This window comes from Vombatus ursinus, unplaced genomic scaffold (assembly GCF_900497805.2).
Source record: "Vombatus ursinus unplaced genomic scaffold, bare-nosed wombat genome assembly UNPS02014770.1, whole genome shotgun sequence".
NCBI classification, from domain to species: Eukaryota; Metazoa; Chordata; class Mammalia; order Diprotodontia; family Vombatidae; genus Vombatus; species Vombatus ursinus.
In genome coordinates this window covers 40984576-41012569 of record NW_020954548.1, presented here as the reverse complement: position 1 = coordinate 41012569, position 27994 = coordinate 40984576, and the positions used below count along the sequence as shown (strand labels likewise).

General features: G+C 35.7%; 1 protein-coding gene across 2 annotated transcripts in view; it reads right to left on the bottom strand.

Annotated features, from left to right (window-relative positions):
* The window catches only part of LOC114043698 (3-phosphoinositide-dependent protein kinase 1), a 92720-nt gene extending 65359 nt beyond the window's left edge, over window positions 1-27361 (bottom strand). Inside the window, exons 1-5 of one of the 2 annotated variants that reach the window (XM_027862787.1) lie at window positions 27267-27361; window positions 26717-26831; window positions 6081-6350; window positions 3570-3612; window positions 3193-3330 (exon numbers count right to left, since the gene is read on the bottom strand). In XM_027862787.1, the coding sequence (XP_027718588.1) occupies window positions 3193-3330; window positions 3570-3612; window positions 6081-6293 (394 nt within the window). In that variant the 5' untranslated portion in view covers window positions 6294-6350; window positions 26717-26831; window positions 27267-27361. Of the gene's footprint in view, window positions 1-3192; window positions 3331-3569; window positions 3613-6080; window positions 6351-19239; window positions 19316-26716; window positions 26832-27266 lie in introns of those variants that run through there. The other variant, XM_027862788.1, reaches the window with a different exon arrangement.
* Between the last annotated feature and the right edge of the window lie 633 nt (window positions 27362-27994).

Genomic DNA, 27994 nt, shown 5'->3' with positions numbered 1-27994 from the left:
TTTGAGAGCAAAGGGGTCACCTCTTCTGGCTCAAAAATGGAAGAAAAGGAAAGAGGATTTAATAATGTGTTCAGAGACAAGTTAGCCCATTGAAAAAGTGAGATCTACAGAGGAAGGAGCCTTCCACATATAGAAAACAATAGCAGCTTACACTGATAAAACTCTTTAAAGACAAGAGAGTTATACACATACATCTAGTAAAGTACAGACAGGTATCAATGAAAGAGCTTAGGCAAATGACCTCCTTATGGAGGAACAGAGCACAGGAAATTGATTCAATGTGCTGAGAAGGTATCATTAACTCAAAGAAATATGAAGGCATCAGGAAAGAACAGAGGGCTTTAGAAAAAAGGAGAAAGGTTTAGAACAGACACAACTGGAACTGAAGAGGAACGTGATGTCAAAAAGAAATGAATGGTAGGACTGCAGAACAGTGGCTAAGAACAAACTAAAGTTGAATGACAAGACTCTGACCTTTGGGATCCTATGCTTTCTTCTAGCATCACCTTTTAGTCCAGGAATAACATCTTTATTATATTTATAATACCTGTATCCTTACACAGACTGAATGTGTGATCTAAGGTTGGGGACCAACACAGAAGAAACTAAGAACTTGAAGTAGTCTAAAATTGTTTTGTGGGTGGCTATGTCAACCAACCATGGAGCTTAAGCTGCAGAGGAAGTAGAGTGCATCTAAGGGGCTAAGAGGAAAGTGGGAGCCTAAAAATGCTGTCCAAGACAGAAACAGTTTAATGAGTGTATAAGAATAAAAGAGCTAATAAATAAGGAGTCTATGGTTGCAGAGGGGGAACATAAAATTTAAGATTTCAGACGGACCCTTTAAAGACAAAAGTCCAGCCCTAATGGCATATGACTGATGAGCACATAGAGATCAAAGGCATTTAGGAAGAATTTTTAAGCCACCAAAGTTGACATCTTGGGACATGGCAGAGAAAAAAAGTGGCTTCTGTATCAGCTTCACCAATGGTTATTATTTAGGTTCTTGGCTAAGTAGCACAGTAGGTAAAGCCTTGGTCTTAGACTCAGGAAAATCAAGGTTCAAATCCTGCCTCAGATACTTACTAGCTGTGGGATCCTGGGCAAGTTACTTGTCTCTGTGAGACTCAGTATTCTCATATGTAAAATAGGGATAATAGTAAAATTTACCTCACAGGGTTGTTGCAAGGACCAAATGAGTTAACATATATAAAATGATTTGCAAAGCTTAAAGGGCTTATATAACTACTAGCTATTATTATTAATACTGTTATTATCATGGAATTTAATGAGTATTTGGTATATAAATTGATTCATTTATTTATTCCCAAGCAACAAGATTAAATTAAAATAAGAAGCTTACAGGTAACAAAAAACTTTCCAATTGGTTGACTTTAAGGATTGCAGTTAAATCTCAAGATAGTTTTGTGTTGTTTTTTAAAAAACTATCCTCATTTAGAATTACATGTAGAACTGCCTGGAAAAAAGGGTAAGGAACCAGATATGTCTCTAGATACCTCTTATCCTTAAAAGGCTTCTTATTTGTAAAGCACTTAGCACAATGGCTGGTGCATAGTAGTCACTTAATAAATGCTTGTTCTCTTCCTTTTCTTTCCACATAAAAATGTCTTCTACATGCTGCCTTTGCTAAAAGACACGGAAGCAATGAAACACTAATTTAGCCAGCTTTAAATTATCTACACTAATAGTGGGAAACACAGGTATAGAGTAATTTTAAAATAGTAAAACATTCCAAAAGATATTTATATTTGACTTTGAAAAGCATCATATGCTGGCAAGATAGCAGATTTACCTTCTTAATTATGCTTCTCCTAAGCAGATAGTAAAAAGAATCTGTAGGTACACATCAGTGCAGTGGCTCAATGCAGAGAGCTAGAAAACCTGCATTCAAGTCCTGCCTCTGGCTGTGTGACCCAGGACAAGTTATTTGATTTCTCAGTGCCCAATGCAACTCTCTAAGGCAATAAATTGTAAAAATCATAAATTGCAATACCAATCTGCATTGGTAGAAGTAGTTTCCTCACCCAGGACCTCTCTATACCAATGAAACCACAAGACTAGTCCTTAATCTGTTCCCAATTATACAGTGGGGTTTCAAAGTAAAGGGACATCCACCAAGGATGAACAAATGAATCACTCAGCAAGCATTTATTAAGTGCCAGACACCGTGCTGGGTGCTGAAGATGTAAAGACAAAATGAAATGGGGCATGCACTGAAGGAGTTTACTTACATTCTATTAGTAAAAAAAAAAAAACTGCACAAACATATTCAAAATAAACATGCAAGGTGAGTTGTGGGGTGAGAGAAAAGCATTAGCAATCAGAAGGATCAGAAGAGATTTCCCATAGAAGGGGCACTTGAGCAAAATTTTGACAGAAACAAAGGATGACAAGAGGCAAAGATGAGTGGGATCAGCCACTGTAAAGTGCACAGACAGGAGATGGAGGAGCATATCACACGTGAGAAACCACAAGAAAGCCAGTCTGGGTTTCTGTATTCAATACCTCGTTGTATCCCAAACCTACCCTTCTGCATTTGACAGCTATTCTTACTTTCTCTTCTGTATTACCAGTTTTACATGAATTTGTTTTTTTTCTCACAAACTCAGGATTCTATGGAACACTAAATTTCTAAATTATTTTTCATTTCGATTATAGATTTCATTGAAATCTATAAATGAAATGTGTATTTTCAATATATTGAGAATAATCTACGTGAACTTAAGTGTTTTAATACAGAGGAATTGTTCTTTTTTATTTAAACAATGTGTGTGTGTGTGTGTGTGTGTGTGTAGATATTGCTTACACAAGGTTACAATTCTCCTGATGAAACTGAAATAAATTTGCTCATTTATAATTGCAACCAAAAAACATTCACCTATTCCTTTAACTATTTTCACACGGAATAATGTTCTCATTCACTGAGTCTTGGTCTTGGTTGTCCTCTTTGAGCATGTCTATTTCAAAATCTATCAAGAAGTCTCCAAATTAATTTATCTTAAATTATTTTCATGTTTTAAATGTATGTCATATTATAGGGGAGATGGGGAGAGAGGTTAAGACATCAAACAATGAGGTGTCAAAACTCCAAAAAAGATTAGGAATCAGTGCTTTGTTTTGATTAAATATTTTGTGGTCTACTTTGATCATATTGAATGGTATTTCAAAGGATACACAGCTTTTCATCGTCCTGAAATGTGAAGTAAAGTTTTACAAAGAAAGGGTGATCCAGGCGGGACATTACATCTCTTTCTCTGGTTACATATGGTACCTTGTTCTCTTTTATGATATGCCGTTTCTCTAGGATTTTAACTTAAACAAAAACCAAAAGAAATGAGTTACTAAGACTGGTAACATAAAGATTTAAATACCCAATTTATTAATGCATTCCATACATTAGTTATTAAAATTTACACATTTTTAATAGCCTATAAAAAACCAAGTATTTATAGGTGCTTTGCAATCAGTATAGAATAAAGTTGACTTTTTTAATGCAACCATGTTTTTCTATTTATAGATTGTATACTAAACTTGCATGCATTATTACTTACTAGCATATTCTCTTGAAGTTGCCAATTCTCGGGCCAAGACAACCTATTTTTGGAAAAGGGAAAAGGAAGGTGGGAAGGGAGGAGAAGACAAAGGACACAACAAAAGATAACCAGATTAGGTTCAACATAAAGCTTTAAATTGTTTCTGTCTACATAGGTACCATACAATGAGTTCAAAACTGGACAAGATAATGTGTTATAAATATGAATAAATATGTATATTCTTACAAATAAGGATCATAATCAATCTGCTATCAATAATATGGATGCAATTCATAACAGGTCAAATGAAGAAATACAGTAAAACTTGAATTCATCAGAATCCTCATTTAAACAAACCTTTTTGGCTCTATTATATTTTTAGAAGAAAAATGCAAATTATAACCAAACGAGTCAATATTAAAGACTCATTAAAAAACTAAGAGTATGCCTGTACTAATGTCAGTAAGAGTTGGCAAATCTCAATAAATTTTTAAGAGTTTTCCCATAAAGTAAATCGAACATATTCTAAAACATAGTCAAAATGTAAACTTGAAAGATTAGAGAGGACTAGGTTGAGTTTTTCTGTAATAAATTCTTGATTTCATCTTGTTCTGATGTGCTGGGTCTCTCATAAAAATACTGTAAAAATATGGCCCAGTCCCACAAGGCCCACACATACTGGGAAAAAAAAAATCAACTGACTGAGCTGTTATCGTATTTTCCATTTTATAATCTTAGTATGCTTGAGACAAAAAGGACCTTAGAAATTATTAATCCATTCTGTTCACTTTACAGATAAGCAAAATGAAGCCTGGAAAAGGGAGGTAACTTGCCCAAGGTTCCACAGAAAGTTAAACACAAGAGTGTGAACTAGAACTGAGCCACAGACCTAGACTCTTAACTACAGGACTAAACATAACATTGCTGTGACTCCCAGACCAGTGCTTTTTCTACTATGCCACACTCCCTAGAGACCCAGCAGGTAGGAGCCCAGAGCTTAAAGCTTTGTTTTGCCCATCACACCCCCTGGCTCTGCTACATAGCAATCAGCAGTGAAAGACAGTGTTCCGTCATTGGAAACACGTTGAATATGGCAGTAAGGACTAGATCAAAACTTCATGTCCCACACACAGCTGTGGGCCTTGGACAAGGTGCTTAACCTATCTAGGCCTCAATTTTTATACCAATTAAAAAAGAGAGCTGGACAAGATGATTTCTAAAGTGTCTCCACGCACTAACATCTACGAAATTACCAATTTACTAATAAAAGATGGCTTAATCATGGCACTACAAAATATGGTAGCAGCCCTTTTCTACCCAATGGCCATATTTTTGGCCACTAATTTCAGAAATCATCTATGAATACCAACGTTGAGGCCTGCCCAGAAACTGGAGATATGAGCATTTAAGGCAGCACTACCACTTCCATTTTCAGCGAAGTTAATCCATAATGTACACATATAATAACAACCTGAGAAGTCTAGAAATAGTGAAAGAAAAGAAATTCTGACCTAGGCATCCATGAGACTCTATTTTCTCATTTGAGAATTGTCAAGTGGACCAAAAAAGTAACCACTTCTTTGTGATTCTGCTAACAAAGGCTGAACTGAAGCACAGTATGGCGGAAGCACAATAGACAAGGAGCCTAAAGACCTGAGCTTGTGGCCCTGATCCCTAAATTTACCAACACTGTGAATTCAATGTTATTATAGAGAAATGTGAGAAAGCTCCATGCATTTCTCAAACAACTCCTGCTTTTCACTTCAAGTTAAACTGCTCTCAGAAGTAAAACTCTCTTTCACGTGACTGGACTACTCTACTTGTACTACAAACCCATTTTCTTTCATAAAACACAGCTTCTCCACAGAGACAAGCAAGGGAAGACTGTATTCAAGTACTAAAATCTAATAAGCAGAAACATCCAGGGAAATACCTCATTATCTATTTTACTGAAACAAGAGTACCCAAGGTCAAGAAATGTTACCAAATAACTGGCAGAGAGATTAAACTGACTCCAAGATTCAACTTAAGGATCAGAAGAACCTCCCTGAGTCACAGCTAACAAAACCAAGATGACATCATTTATTTGACAAAAGCTCATGAAACTAATTAACTACTTGGAGAAATTCAAGTCATGGTTCATTTGGTGAGTACTTTTATAAAATAAATTAAAAAATACAATTTTTATAATTTGAAAATGGAAAACAAGCAGTATAAACATTGAGAAGGGTTATCTCAGCCACCTTCATAACAAAGGAAATATATCTCATGGGATGGATATTTACCTAGAACAATTGCCTATTCTTCACTCTCATCATTATTAAATACAACATGAAACTAGTATCCTCATCTATAAAGTAAGTGGGTTATGGGAGATTATCTCAAAGAATCCTTCCAAACCTAACATTCTATGAATCCATCTATGAACCTATAAATTATCATTAAAGCAGAATCTTCTAACTCAAAGCTCCAAAGCATCACCCCACAAAAGAAAATATTAATTAAAATAATTACTATACATATACTTACTGTTGAGAAAGATCCTTCACCAAGGATTTTTCCAAACTTAAAGTCTTCTGGCCGTTTCTTTCGAGGCTGTGGTAGCTGCTGTCCTGAATGTTGTGGTAAGGAATTGGAATTAGACCTTGGCTCGGCTGCAGTGCCATCCATGGTAGACCCCTGTCTACTACTACAGGGAACGATGACAGGGGGAGTGCTGGAATCTGTATGGTTTCTCACCATTGATGGGGTTGGACAGGAACATAATACCACACTAGTTTGTATGGGAATAGCATCATACTAGAAGGAAAGAAGGATAAGGGCAATTAGTTTACACTTAGCCAATTTTATTACCTTTATTTTCTTATTTTATCCCCAGAAATAAAAATATCAAGGCAAACAATACCATTTTAAGTAAACAAAAGACTATGTGGTATGATGGATATTTACAGTCAGAGGACCTGGGTCAGATTCACAGCTATAGTTAATTTTTCTTCCTTCTGACTTCAAGTAACAAAAAGAGACTAAGCAGGGATGCAGGTTTGATTTCCGGAAGGAATGGCCAAGTTTGTACAAAGAACAACTGCTCCTTAGAAACTGATTTCCCTCTTAACCCAGGACAGTCATTTCACAAATTAGTACCATAAAACAAAACAGATGGTAGGCAGGCTAGGGGTTAATGCCACTGGAGCTTAAAAGCCAACTTGGACCTTTTCTAGTCATTAGATTTGCATCTCAGTGTATCAGTTGAACAACATGATAGTTGGCTTCCATGACTTGAATGAAGAATGACACTGGCCAAGGCAGTATTATGAAGGGTATATGCCCAAGCTCTTTACAACACAAAATAAAATTCAAAAATGTTTATGCAACAATGGGATCGAACTGTTCTTGATGCTCCTTACATCTGTGAAAATGGGACTGCACCTGTGCAAGCAGCTTTAGGTCACTTTGAGTTTTATAAGACAACAACCATAAAAGCATGTTCAAGTTAAAGGTGCTATATAAAAACATGGAATTATTCTAAGAGTAGTGGACTCAGAGTTAAGAGACCTAAATACTACTTTAAGCTCTACTATTAACTAGTATGTGAACAAGTCAGTTCATCTAGAGCCAAGAGCAGGGCAAGACAGGCTGCTACCTATACCACAACAAGCAGCACATAGGAGAAAGTGATGAAAGCAAAGGTGGGACACTATTTAATAATTTTTGTGAATATACTTATTATCAAAGCCAGGGAAATCTGCTTTTCGTTACATATACATATTTACTTTGTGCAGTTGCCTACGGTACGATACAGTATCTAATGGAAGTAAACACTGGGACACAGCTTTCAAATACTTTCCTGGGTCTGCTTACTCATCAGTAAGATTAAAATGTTATACAGTGCCTTAAGTTCACACAAAGCATTTTGTAAACACAAAAGACAATATAAATGTTATTCTTATTATCAGCAGTACATGGAAATGTTGACTGAACTGGGAAGCATATTTATGAAGCATCTTTTCTATATAAAAATATTTAAAGTAACTTGTAAAATTCTATGATTTTATAAGTCACAAGGAGGACTATGTCAAGAGTATATTTTGAATGCCTCAGCATAAAGCAAATCCCTACTATCAGAAAAAACAACTCCAAAATACAAATACACATCCTGATGATACCAGGACAGTAATGGCACATGAAGGATATTTTATTGTTATTAAATGAAAAATATAAGCTACTCAATCATCATTATTGTTACAGAAAAGTACAACAGGGAAGGAGGGATAAGGAGACCTGGGTTCAGTTCTGCCACTTAATAGTTATATGACCCTAGACAAGTCACTAATTTCTCTGATGTTCAGTTTCCTTTCCTGTAAAATAGAGATAATTCCTTCCTCCACCTACAATCCTAGTACCCAATGTAACTGTAACAAATAAAATTTTAGCCCCCTCACTAATATATGTGGAAGCATATTTTTTATAAAAAGCCATACAAATATAAAGCATTTACCTCAGTGCCATTCATAGGAGCTTAGTGTTAAACAGAGACAGATACATCTTTACCTCTGAATAAATACTATGTGCTACTAGCAACAGAGCTATGGAAAATGCACTACATTTTTAAAAAACAAAATCTAATCTGGCCCAAGAGAAAACTGTCATGCTATCTCATTTAATACTACCTAAGACAGATGTTGATGAGATAACAAGGAAATAAGATTGCTAATAAGCAGTACAAAAATTGATGAAGATGTCTAACCAGAAGCTAGGCTCTAAAACCTAACAAAACACAACTGCCTATGGAAATACAGGCACAGCTCAAAGAAATCAACGTGGCTTACTTAGATCACATAGCACTTTGTATTTATCTTTATATATTTACATTACATTTAATATTTTAATTACTTGTGTATATACCATAATCTTCCCAGCAGATAACCCATAAATTCTTTCAGGGCAAGTTGTCATACTTATTTTTATGTGTCCCAATAACTAACACAGGACCTTACACACATTAGTTGCATAACACATTAGAACTCAGAATTAGAAAAATTAAGGTAAATGACAGTCATGGGTCACTCTCGAAAACTGTTAACAATATTTTCGTCCAATTCTGCCACTTTTCATCTAAGTGTGCACACACAAAAACACACATGAACGCCACACAAAAATCATTTCTTAAAATTCATTTTACTTGGATTTTCTTGGTAGAGAGAAACACTATATAATTGTCATCTTGAGGACTGAACATGATGCTAATCTTAAAAATAATGCCATATAATGAAGTGCTGTACCCTTGCACACACTGGTGATATAAAAACACAGAATTTTAGTTATTATTTGGAGGAGGGAAGTACTATTTGTTATTCCACTGCTCTAGACAGTAGAGGGACAAAACCAAAGTTAAATATGGCATTAAATATGAAGAAATACCATATTTCATTAATCTCAAAATTCTTAAAAGAGTTTAGGAATCCTAGAAAAAGTTAAAATAATGTAATACTATCAACAGTAAACAGAAAAGGCAAAAATGTTCTAAGTCACTTGGGTCTTTCCTCTAATGAGTGGGTAGGGGAGAGGGAAAAAGAGAGGAGAAAAAGTTATCATCTACACTAACAAACAAGTAGAAAAAAATCTTTGCAGCACAATTCTCTGACAAAGGTCTCATTTTCAAGATATATTTTAAAACTGTTTCAGATTTAGAGTAATAATAGCCATTTCCCAACTGATAAATGGTCAAAATATTAGCAAACAATTTTCAAAAAAGGAAATCCAAACTATCCATAGCATTATGAAAAACTGCTCCAAATAACTAATAGAGAAATGAACATTAAAGCAACTCTGAAGTTCTATCTCATCAGATTGGCAAAGCTGACAAATAAGCAAAATGACAAATGCTAGAGAGACTGGGAAAAGAGACACAATGGTGCATTGCTGGTTGAGCGGTAAATTTGATACAATCACTCTGGAAAATAATTTGGAACTATGACAAAAAAGGGACTAAACTACATATAGACTGTAACCCATCAATAGCACTACTAGGTCTATACTTTAAATTGAGGAAAGAAAAAGGAAAAGGATTCACATGTACAAAAATATTTGTAATAGCTCTTTATGTGGTGGCAAAGAATGGGAAACAAAGGGGGTGCCCACCAATTAGGGAATAAACTTATGGTACATAAATGTAATAGAATACTATCATATCATAAGAATTGACTAAAAGGCCAGTTACAGAGAAAACAGGGATGACTTATGAACTGATGCAAAGTGATATAAGAAGAACAAGCAAAACAATTTATATAAAAGCAACATTGCAAAGACAGACAACTTTTATGTAAATCAATTTTTTTGGGGGGGGGTGAGGCAATTGGGGTTAAGTGACTTGCCCAGAGTCACATAGCTGGTGAGTGTTATGTGTCTAAGGCTGGATTTGAACTCAGGCCCTCCTGACTCCAGGGCTGGTACTCTATCCACTATGCCACCTAGCTGCCCCTCATAGACAACTTTTAAAGATTTATGAACTCTGATCAAAGTAATGACCAAACATGACGCCAAAGTACTGAAGGAAAAAAACGCTACCCACCTCCAGACAGAGAAGTGCTGGTCTCTATGCAGAATGAGATGTACATTTTGGACAAGAATAATATGGTAATTTGCTTTGGTACACTATGCATATGTGTAACCACACATGTGTATATTTTCTTCTTTCTCCAAGGAGAGGAGAAGAAGAAAAGTAGAAGGAAAAGAAAAATGCTTGTTAACTGAATTTTTAAAAGTAACGAAGGGGAAAAAAGTACTACCAGTCAAATCTCTATTGTTCATATGAACGAATTTCACTGAAGACTAGGAAAAAATACAAATTAGCTTCAGAGGGAAGTAGCAGGGCCTTTAAACATCCAACTTAAAAATATATGGCCAACCAAAAGACTATAAAACTGTGCATACTCTTTGATCTAGCAATACCATTACTAGATCTGTAGCTCAAAGAGATCAAAGAAATAAGAAAAAGATCTATTTGTACAAAAATATTTATAGCAGCTCTTTTTGTGGTGGCAACAAACTGGAAACTGAAGGGATGGCCATCAACTGGGGAATGGCTAAACAAGTTGTAGCACAGGATTGTGATGGAATACTACTGTGCCAAAAGAAATGATGAGCAAGATGGTTTCAGAAAAACCTGGGAAGACTTAAGTAAACTGATACAGAGTGAAGTGAACAGAACCAGAACATTGTACACAGTAACAGCAATATTGTAACGATGATCAACTGTGAAACACTTGGCTACTCTGATCAATACAATGATCCAAGACAATTCCAAAGGATTCATAATGAAAAACACTATCCACTTTCAGACAGAGAACTGATGAACTCAGAGTGTAAATTAAAGTATAATTTTTTTCACTTTCTTTTTCTTGCAACATGACCAACATGAAAATGTTTTGCATGATTTCACATGTAAAACTGATAGCACATTGTTGCCTTCTCAGTGGGTGGGTGGGGGAGGGACTGGACAGAGAGAATTTGGAACTCAGGGGAAAAAAAAAAACTTTAATGGTTAAAAATAAATAATAATTTCCAGGGGTGCATTATGTATATGGCCAAAGTTTTAGTAAAACAATACAAACAAAACATTAAAATGCCCCAAAAAATATATTTTTTAATATTAAAACGCACTCTTTCTTAACACCTTTAGGGATTACCAGGCTACTCAAAACAAAAACTTGAATAAAAAGCTATTTTAAAAGATGACAATATTGTTTCCGAATGGCAGTCAGTCATTGGAATTTCACTAACTGTAAGGTTATACCCAATAATTTGGACATTATTTAGGAAAAAATTTACTTACTAAGCAACTTTTAAGTTCTGTAAGGCTTAAAAACACACAAAGAAACATAGTTCTGGTCCCTCTAAACAGCATCATAAAGTCTTTTTTATTTTGATGCAAGGTATTATAAAGAACACATGAAGTCAATTCTCCTTTATACATACACAAATGTATGTATATACAGAAAAACCATCTTGGTAGATCCACAATTTTGAAATGATAAAAAGAAATGTAATCCTACTCTAAAAGGAATCACTCTCAAACAAAGGCAGTTTAATTATTTTATTTAATATTGCAAAAGATCCACAGTTCTATCCGCCTTTATCAATATGGATCAGAACTTCATCAGATCTCACTAGACTGTTACATGAATGCTATCCCTAAAAAAATTAATCATATAGCAGTCAGTCTTCTGAAGATCATGGCCTCTACATAGTTAGCTATCAGGAAATTCTGACAACAGGGGATGCAAGGTGTCTATGGGTAGTCTTGCACTCAAAGTCTTCTCAACTTTGTAGAGGATCTAAAACAACTTGCCTTCAACTCCACCAGAGTAGAACTAGAGTAGAGGCATCATCATTATTGCAGATATGTATAAAGTCTTATGCAGTTTACACTGTATTTTACATATCTCAGCTGATGATAACAACCTGATATATCAAGTCAAGTATTCCATTTGAAAGATGATGAAACAAAGGGTCAGAGATGTTAAGTGACTTACCCACTAAGAGTTATCTTTCATAGAAACAACCAAGAACTTTCCTGGTTTCTTGGGTAGAAAAAAGGAGGGAAAATTTCAAGAAGAAAAGGATGATCAAAGGCTCAAAAGTCATCAGAGAGAAAGAAGACTTTTAAAAAAGCTAATGGTAATGAAGGGTGCACTAGTAACCTCTGAGGGTTTGGTTTTCTAGAATTGGTGGGAAAGAAAACCAAACTGCAGATGATTAAGGAAAGATTAAGGAATGGGTGATGAGGCAATGGAGGCAACAAATATAGACTACTCATTCTATAAGACTAGTAGTAAAAAAAAAAAAAACTCACTAGGAGACTAGTAAGAAAGGGTAACAGAATCAAGAAAAAATTTTATCAATAAAGAAACGACCTGTGCATGCAGGAAAGTGATTCAGAGCCAACAAGGTGGTCTTGAGGTTGGGAAAAACTGGATTTGATTACTGACTCTTGAGTTTCTATTTACTCACATTTAAAATGGGGGTAATAATACTTATATCATTTCACAGGGTTCTTATGAAGAAAGCACTTTGCAAACCCTAGGACACTATGCAAATATTAGTTGTTATTGGAACAAGACACTGGAGCGGAAACACAATTTTGAAAGGCATGAAGCAGCATAACTTTTAAGAACTTCAAATCCCAAAGTCTCCCGATAATCTTCCTTTTAGCAAAACCCAAAGAGCTCTTTCATCCTGATCTTTCTATTACTTTCAAAAATAGTAGACAGCCAATAGCTACAAAAAGACTAACACCTGGGTTTCAAAAATATCATCCTATTTGAATAATCCATTTTAATGATAAAATTTATAAGGTCCTTTAGTAAAGAAATAAAACAGATACCATTTTATTTTATAATATTATTTTAATAACTATCATAGAAATCATGTAACTTTTCAATTCAAAAAATAAACATTTATTAAGCACTAACTATGTGCTAGTCATGGGCCTAAGTGCTGAGGATATAAAATGAGGCAAAAGACAGTCCTGGTCCTCAAGAAGTTTACAATCTAATGGGGAAAACAACATGCAAACAAATATATACAAAGCAAGCTATATAAAGAGGAAATAATTAAATTATATTATAAATAATTATACTTTATTTACTGTATTATTAACATTTATATTTATATATTAATTAAATAATGTTATTATATAATTAAAAGAGGAAAGGAACTGGAAATGAGAATGGTTGGGGAAGGTTTCCTGTATGAGATAGGATTTTAGTTGGGACTTGAAGGAAACCAAGGAAGTCAGTAGTTGGAGCAGAGGAGGGAGAGCATCCCACGAATGGGGGATAGCCAGAGAGAATGCCCAGAAGCGAGAAATGAAGTATCTTGTTCATTAACAGCCAGGAGGCCCATGTCTCTGGATCAAAGAGTATGTGCTGGACAGTAAGGTGTAAAAAGACTGGAAAAGTAGGAGGAGGTTAGGTTATGAAGGGCTTTGAAAGACAAACAAAGCATTTTGTATTTGCTCCTGGAGGTAATAAGAAGCCACTGGAGTTTATTGAGTAAAAGTGGCAACGTCAGACCTGCACTTTAGGAAAATCACTTTAGTGGTCAAATGAAGACTGGATTAGAATGGAGAGAGATCTGAGGCAGGCAGACCCACCAGCAAGCTATTGCAATGGTCCAGGTGTGAGGTGATCATGGCCTGCACTAGAGTGGTAGCAGAGTCAGAAGAGAGAAAGGGGCATATTCCAGAGATATTTCAAAGGCAAAATAGGCAGGCCTTGGCAACAAACCATTTGACAATAGAGATAGTAAGGAATTCAGTGTGACTTCTAGGTTGTGAGCTTGAGGAATGGAAGGATGGTGTTGCCCTCTCCAGTAATAAGGAAGGGGGAAAGGAGAAGAGAGAGATGTTAGATGGAAGATAATGAGTTCTGTTTTGGACATGACATCCAATTCAAGATGTCTGAAAGGCAGTTGGAGGAGCAAAATTGAAGGTCAGCAGAGAGATTGGGGCAGGAAAGGTAGATTTGAGAATTATCAGCATAAAAATGGTAATTAAATCCATGGGAGCCAATGAGATTACCAAGTGAAGTAGTATAGAGGAAGAACAGAAGAGGAGCTAGGACAGAACCCTGAGGGACACCTACAGTTAGAGGGTGTGATCCAGCAAAAGAGACATAGATGGTACAACAGATGGTGGGAGCGATTGTAAACGAAGAAATCCATATAGTGCAATCTCTTCAATTTTATAGAGGTCTAGAGGATGGCTAAAGTATACCTAGCTCTAATATTCTATTTGGAGTATAATTAATGGTGCTAAAAAGAGTCTAACATCTCCGATTCCTTAGAAGCAAAGAAGGGGGACAGCTAGGTGGTGCAGTGGATAGAGAACCGGCCCTGAAGTAAGGAGGACCTGAGCTCAAATCCGGCCTCAGATCAAACACTTGACACTTGCTAGCTGTGTGACCCTGGGCAAGTCACTTAACACTAATTGCCTTAAAAAAAAAAAAAGGCATGAATCAGAATTACAGATCTAGGAAGAATCAAAACTTCTCTCAGATTCAGCTTATCTATAAAATGGAAATAACATACTACCCACTTCAAAAGACTGTAAGAAAAATGCTTTGTAAACTATATAGGATTACACACACACACACACAGGTTACTACTAAGTAACCCCATTTTTTAAATAAAGAAACTGAGGCTCAAAGAAGTTAAGCAATCTACCCCAAGAACTTAAGTCCAAGGTGTGTTTTTTCCACTATATTAAGTGGAGTATTAAGTGGAGTATTACTAAGTACAAAGAAACACTTGTCCCTGTACAATATTTCTCTATGTAAGAACAGCTATTGTACATCTGTGGGATAATATCCATATTCCACACATATGAAAAACATTAAAAAAAATTCATTTACAGGGCATCTTACTCTCCCTCAAAAAGTCTGACTTTTAAAAACTTTTCTCTTTGAATAGATAAATATAATTGGTAGTAGTCATTTTCACTGTCTTCATCATCATCATTGTAGTCATAGCTGCTAACATTTATGTAGCACTTTGAGGTTTGCAAAGCACTATGCAAATATCCCATTTCACTCTCACTATAACCCTGGGAGGTATTATTATCCCCATTTTGTAGTTGAGGAAACAGAGATTAAATGATTTGCCCAAGGTCACACAGCTAATGAGGGTCTGAAGCCAGACTCCAGGCCCAGCACTCAATGGTACCACCCAATTGCCCTTAATATCTGTCAGATGCTTTTTTTAAAAAAATCTAACTTTCATTTTATCAGGAGTTTAAATTATTGAATATTTTTAGTTCTCTACTTAAAGAAAATAATAATCTATCATTCTAAGTGTATTTTTAAATATCACTCTGTAACCATAAGAAAGAATCCTCTTCAAAGCGTGAAAAAGCTCAAATCTTCATTTTAGAAGATTATTATTTCCAAAAGGAAAGTTTTAAGAATTTCACAATAATATTTTCAAGAGGATTTTTTAGAATGCATCATTAATGAATCACATCAATAACCTTCTAAGGCACGATGCCATGATCTGGAAAATAAATGGTGATTACCAGGTTTTCAAAACCAGGATTAACTACCCCCAAAGTGGTTTCCACCAAGCACAAAGTGGTGGCTCAAGTTTAATAACAACCGATCTTCTTTATATATTAGTTAAGCTGATAGAGAACTAGGAGCAAAGACCAGACTTAGAAACTAGATGAATCATCCCTTCCCAGCCTATTCTAATCCTTTTGCCACCCACTTGTGACCCTAAACTATCAGAAGTGTAGTCAAGTTACTTAATTGCTTCTAAAACTTAAATTTCTGTAGAAATTGAAACAATCTTGCAAAGTAGGTAGTACATAACATGGTATAGTCAATCAGGGTAAAGCAATAAACCTTTGTTAAATGCCTATCATGTACTTGCACTAAAAACAGGGAATACAAAGAAAGAATAAAAGTCCCTGCTCTGAAGAAGCTCACAATCCAATAGAAGAGACAACATGCAAGTAACTATGTACAACAAACAAGACCGATATAGATACATAAATACAGATATATGATAAACTGGAAATAATCAGCCAAGAGAAGGCAAATGAGCTCAGAATAAGAAGAGCCAAGTCTGGGAACAAACTCCATTACTTAGGATCACCTTGGGCAAATTATAACCACTCTCAGACTTAGTTTATGTATAAAATGGGGATAATTCTTGTACTACCCACTTCAGAAGATTACAAGAAAAATGATTTATAGGGGCAGCTAGGTGGCACAGTGGATAGAGCACCCAGCCCTGAAGTCAGAAGACCTGAGTTCAAATTCGGCCTCAAACCAAACACTTAACACTTACTAGCTGTGTGACCCAGGCAAGTCACTTAACCCCAATTGTTTAAAGATAAAAAAAAAAATTTTTTTTAAATGCTTTGTAAACTGTATAGGATTATAAACACACATGTATATGCATATATACATATATGTACATAAAACGTTATTACTAGATAACTCCATTTTTTCAATAGGAAAATGGAGCCTCAGAGAAGTTAGGCAATCCACTCAAGAACTCAAGTCCAAGGAGTATTTTTTTTCATGACACCAAGTTACTAATAATCAATGGAGTATCACTAAATACAAACATCCTGTTAATTTTTTAATAATGGACTTGAAAATCATTAATAATACACCCTCAAAAATTATTTTTCCCAAGGAAAACCCATCAGATCATAAAACAATGTTTTTCAGAGCCATAAACTTTATCCTTCCAAAGTACTTTTAATTTCTCTATTACTCTGATAAAGTTAAACATATACTTAAGAGTCTAAATTCTAAACTTGCATAGGGATAACACTATGCCCACCGGACTGCACAACATAAAACCAGTAGATAATGGTTGAGAATTGAAGCCTTATAGGGTCAGGATAAAATAGCAGCTTGACATTACAGAACACAAGGGGAAAACAAAACTCAAAATCAGTAATGTTTTAAAATGCTAGAAGTACCATTCTTAGATGCTACCAAAGGCTTGGCACATCCTAAGGATCTGAAATTTATTTAAGGAAAAAAAAAAAAACCAGGAAAAACCAACATCAAATTCAAAAGAAACAGCTCAAGCTAATCTAGCATTAGAAATAGTTTTTTGGGGGGGGATGGATAGAGCACCAGCCCTGGATTCAGGAGGACCTGAGTTCAAATTCGGCCCCAGACACACAACACTTACTAGCTGTGTGACCTTGGGCAAGTCACTTAACCCCACTGCCTATCCTTTAAAAAAAAAGGGGGTGGGGAAGAGTAGCTAGGTGGCACAGTGGATAGAGCCCCAGCCCTCGAAACAGGATTTCAAATTCAGCCTCAGACACTTGGCACTAACTAACTGTGCGACCCTGGACAAATCACTTAACCCCAACTGCCTTGCAAAAAAAAAAAAAAGAAAAAAAGAAAGAATGGTAAAAAAAAATCTTTCCGTATTAGGTAGCCACTAAAATTAACAAAAACCTTCCTATCCCTATCCCCTCAAACTAGCAAATTTATTCCCTCTTTTAGAATCAGATTGTTAAAGCTAGAAAACACCCTCCCCTTGTTTCACAGTTTGAAATATGACTTGCTCATATCACACATTAGGTTAACAACAACAGAGGCAGGAGTAGGAACATGATACTGTAGAAAGTGCCGGAGTCAGAAGGTCTAGATTCAAATTTTATCTCCACCAGTTACTATGTGACCTTGGAGAGTCATGAAACTTTCTGGTCCACAGTTTCATCATCTGTACCATGAAGGTGTTTGGACTAAATGTCATCTCAAGTGCTTTCCAGCTCTAAACCTATGATCCTATGAACCCAGATCTCTTGCTTCCATATCCACTGCTTAAAGTAGTCTGGCCAACCATATGCAGCTCTGACTATTAGGGCTTCCCATGGTGTCCACCTCTGTCTTAGAAAACTGCTAGTATAGAAGCACATGGCTTGTGGAAAGAGTACTACATAAAGGAATTTGCTTTGCCTGATTACACTTGTTATAAGGGTTTTATTTTTATTTTTTGTTCATTTGAGCAGAGAAGGAAAGAGGGAGAGAAAACAAATGTTAGTTGAAAAAAATTTTTTTTTCAAAGACCATGGGACAGGGAATCAAGAATATTCCCTGCCCTCAAGGAACACACAGTTTAATGGAGGAGACAACATGTAAATAACTACATATATAAGCTATATGAAGAATAGATGGAAGATAATCTCAGAGGGGAAAGCACCAGTAGCTGGGGGTACTAGGAAAGTCTTCCTGCACTAAGTGGAATCTGAGTCGACTCTTGAAGCCATGGAAACTTAAAAAGCAGGTGTAACTCAGGAAAGTACTTTCAAAGGCACAGAAATGGGAGATGGAATACCCTGCACAGTGAGCATGATGGCATATACCAACAATCCCTACTACTGGGGAGGCTGAAACTGGTGAATCACTTGACCATGGGAGTTCTAATGAACAGTAGAGCTAAAGCTAATCTGATTTCCACACTAAGTTCTGCACCAATATGGTGAGCCCCCAGGAAGGCTAGGAGCAAAGGAGGTGCTGCCTAAGGAGAATAAACTGGGCCTAGTAATGAAGGGAAAAGGTCAAAGCTTCCATGCCATTCAGTGATGACACTGGACCTGTGAGTGGAGATTGCACTTCCAGCCTGAGAGAGATATGGAGACCTAGTCTTTAAAAGAGGGCAAGGGGGAACCAGTATCACTGAATTATGGAGCACATGGAAAGGAGTAAAGTAGAAGAAAAAAACCTTTAAAGGTATGAAGAGGTTACCTTAACCCCCATCTCTATCTATTGAAATCTAACCCATCCCTTCAAGGACCAGTTCCAATGACAACTTCTTTCATAATGCAACCTTCTAATACTCTCAAATCAAAAATTATTTTTCTCCCTTTGGATCTTATAGGGTTATTATGCTCTTAGGTTCTACTCTACATTATTTATTATTCAGCTATAATATTTCTTATATGCTACCCTAGCATAGGAATCTACCCATAATCAGAGATTAATATCTGTTTCTTGAAAAAACTGAATGTCTGAGAATAACATTAACAGCACTCTCTACCCACTCTGACCAGCACAAGTCACTGAAGTGGACATGGTATATATTACCCCATGGCAACAGTAGCACCATATAAAGAGAGCAGGATGGGTAGAGATAGCAGTGCCAGGGAGGAACTTACCTGGAAGCTTCCAAGACAGTCACTATAGCACTATGCCACTTCCCTGCAGAAAGGCAGCTGGGTTTTCCAATACAACCTAAGGTATGTCAGAACAAGGGGTGGGGTAGGATACTGGAATTTATAATAGTCACAGAAAAAGTGAGCATTCCAGATCCTCCCAGCTGCTAGTGCCTACCCCAAATAATCTTGTATTTTACACACACACACACACACACATGCATGCACACACATATATTGTATTTACACATGTGTACACCTGTTGCCTCCCCAGAAAGAATATAAGCTCCATCTAAACTGCTTGAGGCCAAGGACTATCGGTTTGTTTTGGAGTTTTGTTTTGTTTTTTAATATCCCCAGGGACTAGTACATAGTAAACACTTATTAAATGCTTGCTGAAAGATTACTATCCACTGAGCAAATCTCCCATGAATAGTAAGTCAGATGAAAGTCCTTTAGAACTTTCTTGGAAGTTCATCAGCACACTCATTAAAAAAATGTCAACTATTAAGGAGCCTACCAAAGTATTCATTACAGTATGAGGTTTTTTTTTTAATTGGCTAGATATTTTCTAATATTCCTTAAAAATCTAAAACTGTATTGGCTAAAGGAAATGTCTGTTAACAGACAGAAGAGAAATCACCTATTATCTAGTCCTGAAATTGCCTATTTCTAATGGTCTATCTACTAATTGTAGTTACTGCTACAGAGCTGTCTAGAGAGTATAAGAGACTTGAAAAAGCCATAAACAGAGGCAAATGAGGAAGCACTTTTCACAGAACTAATTCAATTGGTATACTCAACATTTCAATTCAACATGAAAAACATTTCTAAAACTTGAAAATTAATATTTTAAAACATTTTACAAAGTATAATCAAAGACTGGCTCAGACAGGTAATCTATAAGCCCTTCCAAATCTAACCGCTAAAAATTTAGCCTCAGAAATCCAACCACTCAGAACATCTTTTTTTTCCCCAAAGACGAAGCAAAACTAAACTTGGCATACTAAAGTAAGTAATATTTTGTGTTGTTCTAGTTCAAAATCACAGAACCAACTGAAAAAGACTTTTGTTCAACTTTCACAGTAATATACTACACAGTCCACTTGAATGTACATCTCAGTGCACTTCAGTGTTCATATCTATATTTATTTTTTTCAAAATTAGTTTACTGATCTACATTCAAAATAATAGCTAAATACTGGTGATGGAGCTGTGAACTGGCCCAGCCATTCTGGAATACAATTTGACACTCTGATAAAAAAGTAGTTAAACTGTGCATGCCCTTTGATCCAGCAATACCACTAGTAGGCCTCTACCTCTTTTTCGTAATGCAAAAAAACTTGAAACTAAAGAGGAGCCAAGTTCAAATCCAGCCTCAGGCCAGACACTTGACACTTACTAGCTATGTGACCCTGGGCATGTCACTTAACCTCAATTGCCTCGCCAAAAAAAAAAAAAAAAAGATTGTAAATTGAAGGGATGCCCATCAATTGGGGAATGGTTAAACAAGTTGTGGTATACGAATGTAATGGAATACTATTGTGCTATAAGAAATGGTGAGCAGGCAGACTTCAGAAAAACCTGGAAAGATCTGTATGGATTGATGCTGAGTGAAGCGAGCAGAACTAGGAGAACACTGTACACAGTAACAGCCACATTGTGTGATGACCAACTTTGATAGATTTATCTCTTCTCAGCAATGCAAGGATCTAAGACAACTCCAAAAGACTCATGATGGAAAATGCTGTCCACATTCAGAAAAAGAATATGGAGTCTAAATGTATATAGAAGCACATTATTTGTTCTCTTTCTTTTTATTTGTTTCTTCTTTCTCGTGGTTTCTCCCATTGGTTCTAATTCTTCTTTACAACATGACTAACATGAAAATAGGTTTAATATCAATGTATATGTGGAGCCTATAGCAAAGTGCATGCCATCTTGAGGTGAGGGGAGGGGAGAGATGGGGAGAAAATCTAGAACTCAAAATCTTATGGAAGTGAATGTTGAAAACTAAAAATAAATAAATTTTTATAAAAATGTTTAAATAGAAACTCTGAAAGACAAACACTCTGATTAATACAATGACCAACCATCATTCCAGACAACTGATAATGAAGTATTCTAGTCATACCTCCTAACACAGGACATAGTCAAAATGCAGAATAAGACATACATTTTTGGATACAGTCAAAACAGGAATTTTGTTTGACTATGAACATTTGTTACAATGGTTTGTTTTTTATTTTGTTTTCTAAGGGGCTGCAGGGAAGAAGAAAAATGCTTAATTTAAAAAAGAAAAGATAAGTAACAATTTAACTAAAATGTTTCTACAAAAGATACAGTACTGACTCAACTATCGAGTTTCAGACTGTGAGAACCAGGACCTTAGAGAAAACCTAGTCCAACTCTCATTTTACAGAAGAGGGAAAGAACTGAAACACAGAGAAGGGAAATAGTATATTAACTATGCCATTTCCAAAGTATGAGGTAACACGGAGTACTGATATAAGCATTAAACTAAAAACACCAGAAAAGCTAGGTTCTTGTCTCAACTGTGCATCTAACTTACTAGTAACTTTTTTATCTCTGGTCCTATTTCTTTGCCTATGAAATTAAAAAGCTTAACTAGATAAACTAGATAAATTCTACAAAGCACTCCTAGCACAAAATTAGCAAATCTCAGAGTTGGAAGGGACTTCAGAGGTCATGTAATGAAAATCTTATATAACCAAAATACCTTCTACAACATTCCAACAGGTGGTCATTCAATTTCTGCTTGAAAACCTGTGAGAAAGAACCAAATCAGGTTGTTCTATTTTTGTACTAGTTATTATTAAATTTTTCCTTGCAAAATCTAAATCTACCTATCTGTAACTTCTAGCCAGTGCTCCTAGTTCTGCCCTCTGACATCAAACAGAACATCTTAATCTCTTTTCTATTTAAAAAAAAAAAATCCTGGGGACAGTTAGGTGGCACAGTAGATAGAGCACTGGCCCTGGAGTCATGAGGACCTGAGTTCATATCCAGCATCGGACACTTGACACTTACTAGCTGTGTGACCCTGGGCAAGTCACTTAACCCCCATTGCCTAGCAAAAACAAAAACAAAAACCAAAAAAATATCTCGAATGTCTTGAAGACTGCTATCATCTTCACCCTGCCATCTTACCATCTCTCTCTATCCACCCCAAGCTAAATATTCCATATTGCTTTTAATAAATTTTCATATTGCACATTCTCAGCCCCTCAACCCTTACCATCCTGGTCTCCTTATTCCACATATTCTACAGCTTATCAGTGTCTTTTCCACAATGTGGTATCCCTAAGTAAACACGACATTTTAAATGTGGTCTGCCCAGGGCAGTGGACAGCAGGACTTTCATCTCCCTTGTTCAAGAGACTATGCTTCTCATAAAACAGCATTAGCTAAGTGAGTATTAGCTTTTTTAGTGGCCATGTCACATTGCTGAGTAACAAAAATATCCAGATCTTTTTCACTGGAACTGCCTATCTACCTTTATCTTTCTCATATTGGATTGACATTTTTAGACTCAAAGTATAGAACTCCACATTTATTTCTCTTTTATTTTATCTTCTTAGATTAAAATATTTGTTCTAGCCTGCAGAGAGCTTTCTGGATCCTGACTATCATCTAACATGTTAGATAATCTTCTCAGCTTTGTGTCATCTTTCCCTTAATTGAGTAATCAATCAATAAGGATTTATGAAACACCTACTGTTTGCCACATGAGAGGCAATGTGGCCTAGTAGAGAGGGGGGAGTCTTCAAAATCAAAAAGATCTGGGTTCAAGTCCTGCCTCTGATGTACACAGGCTGTGAGCCTGAGTAAGTCACTTAACCTGTCACTGTCCCCTCATAATTCTCTGAGATTATAAATCACAGAGGAGATACCTATCTAAACTGCAAATTACATTGGGTCTAGTGACTGAGTTCCAAATCTACCCAACTGTTCAATACTCCACATCTTTCCATCTTGTCCAGAAAAATAGCATGTTTATCATCAACAACATTTATGTGCCAGGTACTGTGTTAAGTGGTTTTACAAATTTACCAGTGCCTTCCCATCCAAATTACTTGGTATATCTTTTGTACTTATTTTTTCACACAAATGCTATTTATTTGCCCAAGAGAACCTAAACTTTTTCAGGGCAGGAGATATTTCATTTTTGTCTTCGAGTCCTAGCAGATACCCAGTGCCTGGCACATGGAAGATAATAAAATATTAATAGTAACAAATAATAATAACTATATATCTACATATAACCATATATAGATATACATATAATAAATATTAATAACAAATGCTTGATGAACGCACATGGTTTTGAGGAAGGGACCTATGATGCAAATTTTGTTCTCAATTGATGAAATCTATTAGAAACCAAATAAATGCCCATCAATCAGGCAAAGGCTGAACAAATTGTGGTACACGAATGTAAAGGAATATTATTATCCTGTCAGAAATAATGTGTGTGATAAATACAGAAAAGCATGGAAAGATCTTTATGAACTGATGCAGAATGAAGTAACCAGAGCCAAGAAAACAATACTAAAATGTAACTATAAACTATATATATATAACTATAAATATAACTATAAATGTAACTATAACAATGTGAATGAAAAGAACAATGACACTAAAAAAAGGTAAATGTAACAAAATTATAATTATCAAGTGGGACTTGAACGAAGAGCTACCCATACAGGACAGTACTCTGGAAGAGGAGGGGGAGTACATGCAATGCTCTGATGATGTAAGAAACAGAAAATATCGATATTGTTATTGTTCAGTCGTTTTCAGTCAGGACCCCTTTTTGGATTTTCTTGGTAAAGATATTAGAGTGGTTTGCCATTTCCTTCTCCAACTCATTTTACAGATGAGGAAACTGAGGCAAACAGGGTTAAGTGACTTGCCCAGGGTCACACAGCTAGTAAGTGTCTGAGATTTCAACTCAAGTCTTCCTAACTCCAGGCCCAGCCTGGTGATCAATAAAGATCTATTTAAAAAAAGGAAGAAAGAAATACTTGTCTCCTTTCATTCATACTCATTCCCAGTCTTAAATCTCCACTATACCTACTACAGAATACTGATAAACAGCTATTATCTGAGACTTAAAGTGTCATCAAAAACATTAAAATTATTAATGAATGCTACCTACCTAGTAAGACTGTTGCAAGGAAAACACTTTACATAAACCTTAAAAGAAAATATCTAAGTTATTAGCAAGTATATTTTTCCTGGCTAACATTCTAAGACCTGTATCCCCTATAACAACATATTTTTCTAGTTGGAATAAAGTCCCTCTGGCCTAAACAAGCTAATTTGCCCATTTATCCCCTACTCAATTTGCCCATTTCTGCCTTCGGAAACTTTAATCCTTCCTCTCAAGTTATTCACAACCACTACCCCACTGAAAATCTAAGAAAACTTCCATTATTAAACCTACCTGAAGCTGGCTGCTCCTCTATTCTGTGTCCTCTTTGCACTTATGGTCTCAGTTTTTACTATATTACCACAAACAGTTGTTAACAGAAAATCTAGAGACCACTCTTCTAGAGCCACAGGCTCATAGAACCATCAACTGGTGAAGGGGATATCAGAAGTCCATACCCCTCATTTTACAGACCAGCTGAAAACTATAGAGGTTAAGTGACATCATCTGCCTAAGATCATACAGATAATAAATGACAGAACTGAGATGTGAACCCAGATCCTGTCATGCAAAATTCAGCAAGATTTCCACTGCACAGTGTTCTACCATTTAATTCAATGCCCCTGGACAAATCACTTTCTCTGGATCTCAGCATCCTCATTTGTAAAATGAGGTTGGACCAAATTACAGAGATCCTCCAACTCTATTATGTTATGTTCTCACATCTAATGTTCTAAACTTCTAGCTCTTGAATCATTCACTCTCATTAAGTGCTTACTCTACAAGGCACTGGGAATATAAAAATAAAAACTGGAAATCCCCAATTTCAACTTTACAATCTAAAAAGGATAAGATTTACGTACAATAAGCGTGACACAAGACTGAATATAATAAGAGCAAAGGAAAAGTCTAGGCAAAGTGCTAGAATATTTGACAATTTAAAAATTTCATGGACAAAGTGGCACCTGCATTGATCCTCAAAGGAACAGAAAGAGTCCAGAACCAAATACATGAAAACAGAGAATTACAGCATAAAAGACAGCCTGCACAAATGCAGAGAAGAGGGAGAAGGCAAGTTCAGTTTGTCTTGAAAGTAATATAAAACAAAGCTAGAAGAGAAAGTTGAAGCTAGATTGTAAAAAGGTTTTAAATATCAGAATAAGGAGTTTATATCTTTATCATACAGATAATAAGAAGCTAATCATTGATGGTTTTTCAACAAGGGAGTGACATGGTTAAACTTGCACAAAGATTATTTTGAGAGCATATGAAGGCTGGATTGGAAAGGGGAGAAATGGGAGGGAGGGAAAATAATTACCAAAGCTATTCCAATATCCCGGGCAAACAGGTAAGGAGAGTTTGAACTAAGCTGTCAGTAGTGTGAATGGTAATGACAAGAACTGATATTTTTGCACCTAGACAGTGTGTGAGAGAGAAAGCCAAAGATGATTCCAAGGTTTCAAGTCCAGATTTTCGGAAAGAGACTATTTATTCTATAGTTTAAATTCACACCTGTCAAATTGGCAAAAAATAATTTAAAATAGAAACTGTCACTATTAGAGGGGCTGTGAGAAGGGAGGTACATTAAGTACTGACTCTACAAGGCACAACTACTGTTGGTAGATTTATGAATTGGTCCAACAGTTCTAGAAAACAATTTAGAACCATATAATTGTGCTAAAAAAAATCATTAAACTGTTCATACCCTTTGACCCATCAATCATACTAGGCATATGTCCCGAGAAGGCCAATGACACAATTGAAAGTCCTATATATAATGAAACATTCAGAAAATGGAAATAAAGTGGATATAAAATCATTAGGGAAAAACTAAATGTATGATATGTGAACATAATAGAATATTATTCTGCACTTAGAACTATGCTCAAAAAGTTACTAAACAGTGTATACTCTAATCCAGTGACACCACTACTGGACTATACACCAAAAAGATCAAGGAAGAGAAGGTCAAATATGTACAAAAATATTTATAGCAGCTGCTCTTTATTTGGTGGAAAAGAACTAAGGTAGTACCCATCAATTGGGGAATGGCTGAACAAATTATGGTAATGTATAAGTGTTATGGCATACTACTATTCTATGAAAAACAATAAAGGGGTCAAATTTCAACGAAAGCTAGGAAGACTTGTTTGAACAGATGCGGACTAAAGTGAGCAAAAACAAAGGAATAATTTATACAATAAAAACAGCACTGTAAATACAATTTTGAAAGACCTAAAAACTTTGACTAATGGAATGATGAACCACAATTCCAGAGGACCCAAGATAAAACATGCTACCTACCTACTGTCAGAAGTGACGAACTTGAGGTGAAGACTGAAACATATTTTTTGGACATTATCAATGCAGGAATTAGTTTTGCTTGACTACGCATATCTGTTACAATGGTTTTGTTTTTCTTTTTTATTTTTTCCAATGGGGGTAGAAGAGAAAAAATAGATTTTATTAATTTTTTAATTAATTTTTTAAAATTACATGCTGAATTGCACTATATATTTAAAAAGAAAAGCAAGCTATAAATAACAGATTCACAGTTCCATATACAATTCTGTACTTCTGTTCCACAACGTAGATGGAAATGTTCATTTTAGTTGGTGTTCTGTTAAATTTGGAATATTAAAAGAAATGAAAATAATATTATTGAACCATAAGAAATAATGGATATAAAGAATTTAGACAAACTTGGGAAGATCTGTATGAACTAAAATAGAGTAAAGCAAAAAAGTACCAAGAGAACAACAGCTACAGTAAAGAAAAACAATACTAAATGACATCAGAATTCAGATTAATGTAATGGCTAATCTTGACTCCAAAGTCTGAAGATAAAACATACCTTCCTCCTCTCAGTAAAGAGGTGATGGAATCCAGGTGTGGAATGAGGCATATGCCGTCAAATATGGTCAACATGTTAATTTCTTTTCCTTAACTGTATTCCTTTGGTTATTACAGAGCGTTCTATTGTGAGGGGAGATGGAAACTGAGAAAAGGCCAGGTTGGGAAAAATGCAATCAATAAAACATTTTTTTTAAATAAATATTTAAGAGGTTAGTTAGGAGAGGCAATTTTTTGGGAAGTCAGTCAGTCAATACACAAGCACCTACTAAGTGCCAGGCACTGTGCTAAGCACTAAGGATAGAAAGAAATGCAAAAGACAGTCACTACCTTCAAGGAGCTCATAATCTAAAGGCAGAGAAAACAAGCAAATATGTACAAACTACATAAAGGAAAAATAAGAAATAATCAAAAAGGTATAGCACAAGAACAGAGTAGGTGTATCTATAGAAGATAAGATTTTAGTTGGGACTTGAAGAAAGCCAGGAAAGTCATTAGGCAGAGATAGGGAGGGAGAGCATTACAGGCATAAGGGACAGCTAGAGAAAATGCCCAGAGTTGAGAGATGGAGTGTCTTGTTTGTGGAACAGCCAGGAGGCCAGGGTCACTGGATCAAAGAGTATATATAGCAGTAGTGAAGGGCTTTGAATGCCAGGCAAAGGATTTTGTATTTGATTTTTATTTTGATTTGTAAACTGCAATTTTTGTAAATTGTAAATTTGTAAATTG